This window comes from Sarcophilus harrisii, chromosome 3 (assembly GCF_902635505.1).
Source record: "Sarcophilus harrisii chromosome 3, mSarHar1.11, whole genome shotgun sequence".
NCBI lineage: Eukaryota > Metazoa > Chordata > Mammalia > Dasyuromorphia > Dasyuridae > Sarcophilus > Sarcophilus harrisii.
The window spans coordinates 378,844,952-378,857,041 of NC_045428.1; the positions used below are offsets into that span (position 1 = coordinate 378,844,952).

The 12,090-nt window shown below is 33.6% G+C and overlaps 1 protein-coding gene across 1 annotated transcript in view; it reads left to right on the forward strand.

The window, feature by feature from the left end:
• The window catches only part of HIBCH (3-hydroxyisobutyryl-CoA hydrolase), a 91,885-nt gene that overhangs the window by 50,362 nt on the left and 29,433 nt on the right, over window positions 1-12,090 (forward strand). The window contains exons 9-10 of the mRNA XM_003764047.4: window positions 10,418-10,504; window positions 11,579-11,637. Coding sequence (XP_003764095.2) covers window positions 10,418-10,504; window positions 11,579-11,637 — 146 coding nt within the window. The remainder of the gene's footprint in view (window positions 1-10,417; window positions 10,505-11,578; window positions 11,638-12,090) is intronic.

The following is a 12,090-nucleotide window of genomic DNA, read 5'->3' on the forward strand; positions in this document are numbered from 1 at the left end:
TCCGAGGGACACTGAGGGTTCTGACCAGGTGGGAGTACCAAGGTTGCAGTTTCACAGTGATGTGTTCAGAATAGCAAATAAGTTCAAAATAAACATGTGACAAATTCACGATGGCCATTCCCTCTGACAGAAGGTAGATTTATTTAGGGGAAAGGGGATACAGACAAAATGAAGGGATACAATAAGTACCCGATATGAAATAGAGTTGGGAGAGCAGATAATAGGAAAAGGAAAAAGACATGTTCCCTCAGAGGAACTCACATTTAACCAGGAGAAAGGGAATATTCCACAAGGTGGGAAGAAGCCATTGTATGGCAGGTTAGACTGAGCACAGTTAGCTAGTTAGGAGAGAAAGGTGCCATTAGAAGGAAGACACTATGAGGAAGACAGAGTGTCTCACAGTGGGCTTAGTCCTGAAGAGAATTTAGCAAAGATTTTCATCTTAAGCAGATCTTTTATAGGGGAAAATAGCCCTGCGGGCTTCTGAGAAGCAAAGGGCAGGGGGGGGGGGGGTGTTCAAAGGGAGGAGTCGGGAGCCAGGTGACAGAACAGGTCTGAGACCTGTCTAAAGATAGGCTAATCTGTATCCTTAAAGGTGGTTAGAAAATACCCCACAGGTTGGTGGATGGACTAGGGGGGTTGCTAAAAAGTTCTTCCTGGATAGTCTGGAAATTATCTGATAATAGTTTCTTCCTGACAGGGGAAGAAAGTAAATCATATTAACAGGATGATGAGTTTCCTAGCAATAAGGTTTGCTAGGGGTATGGTCATAACAAATTCCAGTTTGAGTACAGCTGGTCAGGGGGGAAATAATGTTTTTGAAAAATTTGACTCCTTCATAATTTATTTGAAATATATCTTTTGCACAGAATCTGGTCCATCCATAATACTCTCACTTTTCTTTAAGTAATTGGGCTATTCTTTTCAAGACAGAAGATGTTTCCTCATGATTCTTGCTTTCCTAACAGCAGACTAATTATATTTATTGCTTTTGGTAGCAATGTGTTTCCCATTTAAGCTACTTTCATATATGCAAGTGAGGCCAGTCATTTATAAATATGACTCCTTGACAGAGTAAATAGGTTTTTTTGTTTGTTTTAATGCTGGAGCCAGATGTTATAGTACTTACAGAATAGTTAATTACAATCACTAACTTTCAGTGATCCATCCCCATGCTCTCCCCATGTTTCCAGTGTACTGTGTTTGTTGCTAAACAGGAGAGAACACTCCTATGCATGATTACTGATGGACTTTCTTTGTATACCTTCTACAGGAATAAGAAAGTTAGCCCTTCCAGTGGTCCAATAAGATTGATTCCTCATTTCATACAGATGCAAATTACAGGTTAAATCCCATTATTATGGGCTATGCAGGACCTTCAAATAGCATTATTTAAAGGTAATTGTGCGTGGTTACACACATCATCAGAAATTACTATTCTCAGTTTAAATAATTCACAAATAAAACAGAACTAGGATCCAAGCTTTCTGTAGCAAATTGGGAGAAAGTTGTCAGAATATAAGAAAAGAGGGAGATATTTTTCTTGTCAGGTTTCTGAATTGTTGGTGTTTTGGGTTGAGATTTTTTATTGTATTTTCTTGGTGTCTTGAGATAAATATTAAATAAATATTTGAGAAAAAAATGAGAGAATTGAAGGGTAATTGCTATATTTTTAAATTTTCCTGCAAAGAGAAGAAAGGACTATGAGCTCTCAGCTATCCTGATGCCCATTATGCATACATTGTACAATTCACTACTGAATCAGCAATTAAAAAAAACAAAATCATTTGTCCTCTAGTGTTTTGCCTTTTTAAACAAGACACTCAACATTCAGAGCTATTTTTGTTTTGCATCTCTTCTCTTTGGAATAGGTTTTGTCTTTTTATCTGCAGTTAATACTTTCCAAGAATTTAAGAATTTTCACAGGTTTTTCTTTTGTTAGTAATTGCATTGATCATTTTTCTCTGTTAGTAATTGGTAAGTTTCTTTAAGTTAGATGTAGAGTACTAAGTGGATTCATATCCCATTTTAAAACCATTTAGATTTCTCTAATGAAGTATTTTTTTGGTTTTCTGATTTAAAAAAATCATATTTTTGTTGAATATATATATTTAAAAGCCATTTATTGAGACTTTTAAAATGCCTGATCTAGAGACACTTTAATTTGGGATGTCTATAGTTTTTTCAAGAAAGTTTCTTTTAAATAATTATAGATTTTTAATTGTTTCCTCCCAGTTGATAATTGTTGTAGTTTAAATTAACTGGCAGCTATGTTATACCCATTATCTGTGAAAAGTAACTTATTTGGGATTCCTGATTCTGGTCTATCAGATTAGAAAGTCATATCTACAGAATCATGGAATGTTAGGGTAGAAAGGATTTTTTATTAGACAACCAGAGCAGTCCTCTCCTATACTTGAGTAGACTGAGGCCCATGATGATAAAAGGACTTATTCAAGGCATATAATATCACAACTGAGATTACAAAAATTCTACTAAGGAAAAGAAAAAAAGCTAAGGGTTATTTTGATATTATTACATAAAGGCTCTGAGCTTTCTTCTTACTTTATTATCAGTTATGATAGTCAATTAAAAGAATTTTTAAATGTCAGCCAAGGGTTATTGTAAAGATAGTATAAAGCCATAAAGAGCCATTTCAAATGATTTTTCAAAATATTTATTATATATCCACTTGGATACACACATATAGACACACTGTATCTTACTTTATACTGTAAATATGTATGTAAAATTATATGACTACATATTTTTCACATATTACATTTTATTCTTGGTTTTTAAATGATATTAACATTTTAGAGATAGTTAATGTTAATTTCTGATTTACTGTTGTTTACCCATTATTCTTATTACTTTTAATCATGTTTTTTAGGCAGCTCTCCCACTGTTATCACATTATAAAGTATAGTTGAGCCCTTCTTTATAAAGATGTGCCTTGGAAATTTAAACCTATAAATAGGAGAATATATCTTTGTAATGAACTTTCTCTGCCAGAATAGCTTGATTTAGAAATGTTTGGAATAACTGGAAGGTGGTTATAGAACAGATTAATTCTGTGCATATCATCAGACTTTTCCCTCTTTATGTGATGGATAGCAAGTCTTTTTACTTCTCAATGGATATTGTAAAGTAGTGACTTAAGTCTCTGAAAGCCCTTCTAGGCTTAGGTATCCAACCAGAAATATTCCAAACAACTCCTTAGAGATGTCAGTAAATTTTGATGTTAGTATTTTGAGTGATCCTTACATTTGAAATCAAAGTTACCATCTTTAACTAAAAGCATCAAAGGAGAGGATTGAACTTAGAATGCCCGCTTCTCATTTACATACCATTCCAGGAAGAATGAATGTTTATTTGTGTTGTTTATTGTACTTTCTCAAAATGATGATAAACATCAGTGAGAAAGTGGAATTCATTTTATAAAAATAAATTATAAAAATAACTTTTTAAGAGCATGTATGTAAAGGAAACCTGGATCAAAGCCTTTTATAAATTGAATAATCATTCCCTAAATTGGTAGGTTTTATAAGGTAAGCCTCATGTATTAGATCTTCTTTTTTTGTTTATAGTTTTAAATATATATATTATTTATTTTTCACATTGTTTTCTTTTTAAATTTTGAGTTTCAATTTTTTCCCTTCCTCCTACCTCTCTCCCACTCACTGAGAAGGCAACCAAAATAATATCAATCAAAAATACATGTAAAATGATGCAAAATGTGTTTCTATATTGGCCATATCACTAAAAATTTTAAAAAATGAAGTGAGAAAATTATGCTTCAGTTTGCATACAGAATTCATCAATTATCTTTTTGGAGGTAAGATAGCATTTTTTTCATTATGAGTTATTTAGACTTGACTTAGATCATTTGATCAGAGTAGCCAAATTTTTCACAATTGATCATCATTACAACATTGCTGTTAGAATGTATAATGTATATATATTATATGTGTATCTCTTAGTTCTTCTCACTTAACCTTGCATCAGTTCACATAGTCTTGCCATGAGACTACCCTCCCCATAATTTCCCCATAATTTCTCATAACACAATAGAATTCCAATGTAATTTTATGCCACAACTTGTTCAGTCGTTACCCAGTTGATGGGCATTCCCTCACTTTCTAATTCTTTACCACCAGAAAAGAGCCTACTATAAATATTTTTGTTCATAGGTGTTCATTTCCTTTTTCTTTCTTCTCTTTGGGATTCAGATCTAGTAGTGGTATTGTTGGGTGAAAGGGTATGCACAGTTATATAGCCTTGTAGGTATAGTTCCACATTGTACTCCAGAATGGTTGGACCAGTTCACAGTCCTGTTAATAGTTTATTAGTATACTCATTTTTCCCCATCCCTCTAGCATATGTCATTTCTGAAGGTGGCACCTCATATTGGTTTCATTTTGCATTTCTCTAATCAATATTAATTTAAAACATTTTTTCATATGACTACAGATACTACTAGGAGAGATGGATGTCACATAAATAGAGTGCCAGGCCTGAAGTCAGGAAAACTCAAATTCTTGAATTCAAATCTGGCTTAAAGAGTTACAAAGAGTTGGACATAACTGAAAGGACTGAACAATAGATAGCTTTAATTCTTCTTTTGAAAACTGCCTGTTCATATCCTATGACCATTTAACAATTGGAGAATGGATCTTATTTTTATAAATTTGACTCACTTCTACATGTATTTAAGAAATGAGGACTTTCAGAGAAACTTAATATAAAGTTTTTTGATATTATATTGTAAATTTTTTGATATTACTTTATTGTACTTTTAGCACAATGTAGTTTCCCTAATTTCCTATTTTAGGTCTATTGCTTTGCTTGATTTGCCTTTTTTTATTTCAACTGAAGCATAATAGATTTTTTTGCAGCCCTTTATTTTAGCTGTCTGCATATCTTTCTGTTTCATATATGTCTCCTATAAACACATATTTTTGGATTCTGGTTTCTAATCAGTTATGCTATTTGTGTTTTATGGGTGAGCTCATCCCATTCATAATTAACAATTATTATGGTTAACTGTGTATTTCCCTACATCTGATTTTCTTTTGTTTATCTTCCTCTCTCTTTCAGTGCTCTCTCCTCAAAAGTTTTCTGATCACTGCATCCTTTAACACATCCTACCTTTACCATCCCCTACACTTTATTTTTTTATCCCCTTCTTCACTTATTTTCCTTTTGGGAGAGAGAGATTTCTATACATACCTGAGTGTGTATTATATTCTTCCCTCTGAACTTATTCCAAAGAGAATGAGGTTCAAGCATTTTTTCTCTCCACTATAAAAGCTCTTCCTTGCAAACTTATTGAGAAAAATTCCCTTATTCTATTTTTTCTTCTTTCTCCCTCTTTGATTTTTTTTTGGAAATTACCCCCACCATAATCATCTTATAGTCATACTTTCTAGTAGACTCCTTCTAACTGCCATCTGATGATGATAGGAGTTGCATATATTCCCATATAGGAATATACGCATTTCAACTTTCTTGAGTCCCTTTTTTATGCTTTTCTTTGAGTCTTGTGTTTGAATGTCAAATTTTTCTGGTTAGGTTATTCTTGGTTGTCCCAACTTTTTACCTTCTGGAACATCATATTCTAAGCCCTCTGCTCATTTAAGCTGCTAAATCTTGTGTAATCTTGACTCCATGAATTTGAATTGTTTCTTTCTGGTTGTTTGCAATATTTTCTCCTAAACTTGGGAGCTTTGGAATTTGACTATAATATTCCTGGGAGTTTTCATTTTGGGACTTCTTATAGGAGGTCAGCATTGAATTTTTTTCAATTTCTATTTTATTCTCTGAATCTAAAATATGAGGATAATTTTCCTCTACAATTTTTTTGAAATAAGATGTTTACATTCTTTTTTTATTGTGGTTTCTGACACTCTAATAAATCTTAAATTATTTCTCCTTGGTCTGTTTTCTAAGTTGTTTTTCTCATGAGATATGTCACGTTTCCTTCGTTATTTTTTCTTCTTTTGCTTTTGTTTTATTCCCTGCCAGTTACATTTAAAATCTTTTTTTCATTAAAAAAACTTTTGAGTTCCAGATTGTCTCCCTTATCATCTACTACATGTGAAATTTTGCAAAACATTTCCATAAAACTCAAGTTGTGAAAGAAAACATAGATCTCCCACCCTAATGAAAATAAAAACCCTCAAGAAAAATTAAGTTAGAGAGCGAGAGAAAAAGAGAATGAGAGTGCTTCAATCTGTATTTTTCTGAGTATGGATAGGATTTTTCATCAGAAGTCCTTCAGAGTAGTCATGGATCATTATACTGCTGAAAATATGAAAGTCATTTACAGCTGGCCATCCCAGAACTATTATATTACTTTGTATACAGTACATTTCACTGTGCTTCAGGTTGTGGTGTTTTCTTGTTTAAAATATAATGGTTCTCTCTGGGAACAGGTTTCTTGGGGAGGTTTTCTGGAGGCAGCCTTAGTTTCAATTAAAAATAATAATCACTCCAAATACAGCCAGCTGATAAAAGTTCAAATCTTTTATTGTGTCCTTCAGTATAGCCCGGTTAGTTTTTCTTAGAGGCCTATCTTTTTGCGTGGTTCCAAGAGCTCTTGCAGTTGTCCTTTGTCTCTGCTTTCTTCAGCCTCCAGCCAGCACAAAGGTGGAAGATGGAATGAATCTCTCTTGCCTCCGAAAGAGGCTTCTGGCTGAACTCACTTGACGCTCCCCTCTCAATCTTTTCAGCTGAACTCTTGACTGAGCCTCTGTCTGCTTCTTATATATGATCTCCCAAAGTTTACCTTCTCCTCTGAGAGAGTGGGATTATGAGATCTGAGAGTGGGATTATGGGTTTCCTCCCAGAGTGCTCTCTGGTCCTAAGAGCTTCAAGGGAGGTGTGAATTCACAAAGTTACAAAGTTAACTTTGTGAATCTCCCATACTTGTGAACTCCAATGAGTACTTAAATACTTCTTGCTTATATGAGCTCTCTAAAGGTGTGAACACAAGCATTGTTTCTCAGTTCCACTTAGTACCTTGTTTCTTCTGGCTCATAACATCTCCTTGTAGGATCAGATCAATCATACTGAACCATGCTATATTAGATAATTATTGTCTCTATCAACTCTAATGACTCAACACTTTGTAAGGATTCCAACATCAGGTCATGGAGGACTTTTCCAGATTTTTTTCTTAGATCATCCTGCTCATCATTTCCCATAGATAATCACATATCATAATTTATTCAGCCATTTCCCAATGGATGATGCTTGCAATATTTTTTCCTTGACCTGGGAATTCTGGAATTTGGCTGCAATATTCCTGGATGTTTTCATTTTGGGATCTCTTTTAGAAGGTGATTAATGGATTCTTTCAATTTCTATTTTACCCTCTGATTCTAGAATATCAGAATAGTTTTCCTTGATAATTTCTTGAAAGGTGATGTCTAGGCTCCTTTCTTTGATCATGGTTTTCAGATAGACCAATAATTTTTAAATTATGTTTTTTCGTTTTTATTGTATCTTGATTTCTCATAAAGTCATTAGTTTCCGTTTGTTCAATTCTAGCTTTTAAGGAATTATTTTTCACAGTGAGTTTTTGTGCCTCTTTTCCCATTTGGCCAATTTTGCTTTTTTAAAGCATTCTTCTCCTTTAATGCTTTTTGTATTTCCTTTTGTACCACTCTCAATTCTTTCCCTAATTTTTCCTCTACCTCTCTTACTTGATTTTCTAAATCCCTTTTGAGGACTTACATAGCCTGAGACTAACTCCTATTTTTCTTGGAGCCCTTAGATATAGAAGTTTTGTTATCTTCTTTTGAGTTTTGATCTTCCTTGTTATCTTACTAACTTATTATGGTCAGAAACTTTTTTTGGTGATCTGCTTATTTTCTTAGCGTATTAGTCAACTTTTTGCTAAAGTAGGGCTCTGTTTTCCGGGTGGAATATCCACTCTTCCAAGCTTCAGGGATTTTGTGTAGCTATTTTCTGAGCTCCTTGTAGGACAACCACAAGCACTCTTTTCTACCCTGGAACTGTTAGAAGTATCCCTACCCCACTGTAGCTGTAAGATCTAGTGTGCTGAATCAGGAGAGTCCTGGGCTTGGTTTGGGACTGGGGTTGGGGCTGTACTAGTGCAGCCTGTGCTGGGATTGTGTGCTGGGCTCCCACCCTGGTTCCACAGACCTATTCTGCTTACCTTCCCAATCTTCTTCTGGGCTGAGAGGTCTAGAAACTGCCAGTATTGCTGCTCACTGGCATGGAGCCAGGGCTAGGGCCCAGACCAGGCCTGGAACTACACAACCTGCACTAGAACTGCACACTGAACTCCCATCCTGGTATTGTAGACCTTTTCTACTGGCCTTCTTGAGTTGTTTTTGGCTGGAAAATGTTCTTCTCTGTCTTTTGGGGTGTTCTGAAGTCCTAAAATTTGTTTAGAATACTTATTTAAAGAAATTTGGAGTGTTCTAAGGAAGAGGTTGGGTGAATTCCTCCTTTTATTTCACAATTTTGGCTCTGCCTATTATTATTTCTCTATGTCTTTTTCATTAGTTTTCACTTGCTCAATTCTAATTTTTAAGGAATTATTTTCTTCAATGAGCTTTTGTACCTCCTTTTCCATTTGGTCTGTTCTACTTTTTAAGGAGTTCTTTTTTTTTTTCTTTCTGTGAATCTTTGTGCCTATTTTGCCATTTTGCCAATTCTGTCTTTTTAAGTGTTCCCCCCACCTTTTTAAAGTACTTTTTTATGCCTCTTTTAACAAACTGCTAATTCTCTTTTCATGATTTTCTTGTATCAATCACATTTCTTTCCCCAATTTTTATGATACTACTCTTATCTTTTTCTCTGTCTCTTCCAGGTATTCTGATTAGGCTTGTGTCCAGTGGGCATTTTTCTTTGAGGCTTTGCTTGTAACCCTTTTGCACTATTGTCTTCTTTTTAGTGTATATCTTGAGTTTTTTTTTTTTTTTTTGCCACCATACTAGCTTTTTATGGTCAAGTTTTTCTTTTTCTTTTTCTTTTTTTGTTGTTTGCTCATTTCCCCAGCCTATTTTTTGATTTTGAACATTATGCTAAAATTTGGCTCATGTGGTGACGGGAAGTCAGTATCCCAAGCTTCAGACTTTTTTTGTGTTGCTGTTTTCAGAGCTAGTTCTGGGGGACCTTCTAATTTTTGGTGCTTTCAAAGTGGTGTGATTTGGGAAGAAGTATGATCACTGCTCTTCTGGTCTGTACTCTGGTCTTTATCCAGAATGGGCCCTTGTTTCCTTGCAGTTGCAAGTGTTGGTGCTTCTTTCTGCCTTATGATGCAACGCAAATGCTCCTCTCTATCTTGTAATTTTAACCCAGAACTGCTTAAGGGTAATAGAGTTGCCAGTGTGTATCAGCTGTACCCAGGACCAGCAATAAATTATCCCTTGCAACCTTTCTGACCAGTTGTCTGACTCCTTCCTGACTGGTTGAGAACTTCTTAAACTGCTGCTGCTGTTGTCATGACCATCAATGATGGTGCTCCAGGCTGGCTCCAATACCAGAGTCACAGACCTCTACTGCTGACCTTCTGTGTTGTCTTAGGCTGGAAAAATCTCACTTTGATTTCTTGTTTGCTCTACTGCTCCAAAATTTGATTTGAAGAATTCTTTTAAACTTGTTTGTTGGGTAATGTTGGGAATGTTCAGCTTAGTGACTGCCTGTATTCTTGTCCTCTTGGCTCCATATCCTTAAAGTTATGTAAATACCTTATTTGTCCATTGACATTGTATAAGATGTGACATGTTACATAAGACTTGACCATATAGTTGTGATTTAAAGAATGAAGAATTTTTGTAGATTGGTGAGCTTGCTGTAAATGGGACATGTATAGAAATCAATCTGAGACAAATGTGAATGTACCCTTAAATTAAAATAAAGAAAAAGTTACCCTTTCAAACTAGTATCAGTTTTCTCATATAGTTTTTGAGCACAAAGGAAATTTGTTTGCTTCAACTCCTTAAAACAAGACCCCTATGAAATGTTTCTTAGAAAGCTATATATATTATTAATAATTAATAATTATTATTTATTATTAATAATAATAGCTATGAAGACTGATTGCTGTTTTCCTTTTGTATCTTGATAAAAAGTAAAAAGAAATGGTTTATTAGGATGGGACTCTCTAGGGGACTAGAGTAAATAGATAAAGGTAGATGATATAATTTCTCCTTGTTTAGTTTCTCTTTCCCCCCACCTTGAGTTCCCGAAAGTACTATTTAATGTATGGGAATATGCCTTCCTACATGAAGGAATAATTAAGTCATTGTTTCAGTTAAGAATATGTAGTATCATGTCTAACTCAGATCATTTTGTTTTTTTAAAGTGTTTTTTAGATTTTAAATATTTAAATTTTTTTTTTTCTGTGAGATTCCAGTTATTCTTTAATTCTTCTCTTTAGTTGCCTATGCTGGAGAAAGATTTGTTGGCCCTGAAATCTCCTTCAAAAGAAAACGTGGCAGAAGTCTTGGATACTTACCACAAAAAGGTACTCCAACTGATAGTTTAACCTCTGATTTTAATGAAAAGAACTCTATTAAGCTATTATGATATATATTACATAATATATATATATATTTATATGGTATATACATATATTTACATGGGATGTATATATATATATATATATGTACATGTAATAGTCTTTCATATAAATGAGTTATAAGATCAGAGAGAGAGAGAGAGAGAGAGAGAGAACTCATGCAGAGTTCTAAGTTGTTTAAGAGCTGAGATTACTTCCAGTCTCCTCTTACAGAAGAGATACCTAGTGATAGACCTGGGAAACATTACAGAGTAGTATGAAAGAGGAGATAAGATTTTGAGTTTTTGGCTCAGTACAAAGAAGAGCTTAATAAACATAGTCCAAGACTATATATGCTGTCTTTAGAAGTAGTGAGTTTCTCATCATAGAAGTCTTAATAAGGAGGTTGGATTGCCACTTATTATTGGATGATACATAAAGAATTCATCCTTGAGTGTGGATTATATGTTTTTGAAGGGCCTTTCCACCTTTGATAGTCTACAGAATATACACATTATTTTAAGAATGTTTGTCACAATTTCACTTCTTTAGTGCCTCTTCCACAAGCGAACAGTTTGTCATGCAAAACCTATGTTGTGGGTTGAAATGTGTAGCACAATGGTTTAGAGGTTCCACTCCAGAAACTTGAATCTTTTATGATTACTGACAAAAACACTAAAAATGTCTAAAGTAATTTTCCGTCTATAACAAAGCATATTTGATATTCTGAAATGTATGTAAAGGGCTTTGTAAACCTTAAAGTGCTAAATAAATTATTATCTTTATAATGCTATCTGGATTTTGAACATAAACTGAACATGTATAAATTATGTAAATTTATGTGCCATTGTAGATATAATTTTAAACATGATAATTTATTATCTCTTAATGTATCTATATTTTATTAACTATAATTAATATACATAACATATTAATAATAAGTATTAAATCCATCATTGTCAAAGTAATTTTAAAGTTTCCACATTATTTTAATTCCTTAAATTAACTGAGACAAAATTTTTGTCATCTCTTTTTATGCAGTGTAAAGTTGATCAAGATAAACCTTTCATACTTGAGGAACATATGGACAGAATTAACAGGTATTTTTTCCCCAGGTCTTCAATACTTTTCTCATTTATTTAATCATTTATCTATTCATTTTCTTATTTATTTCTAGCATCTATTTGTAGAATTTGTTTGCTAAAAGCACAGAAGTTTTTCTTTATTGATTTTCTTTTTAGTTACCAAATTCTTTCCCTCCCCATTTCTCTTCTCCTATCCATGAAGGCAAGAAAAAACAAGACCTATTACAAATATGCATAATCATGCAAAACGAATTTTTCTTATTAGTTTTGTCTTTTGCCTCCTCCCCCAAAAAACAAGTAAAAGAAAGAAAAAAATATACTTCAATGTGCAGGCTATGTCATCAATTCTCTTTCTAGATATAGATAGCATATTTTATAATAAATTCTTTGAAATTATAGTAGGTCATTGTTTTGATCAGGGTACTAAGTCTTTTATAGTTTATTATCTTTACAATATATCTGTTATTA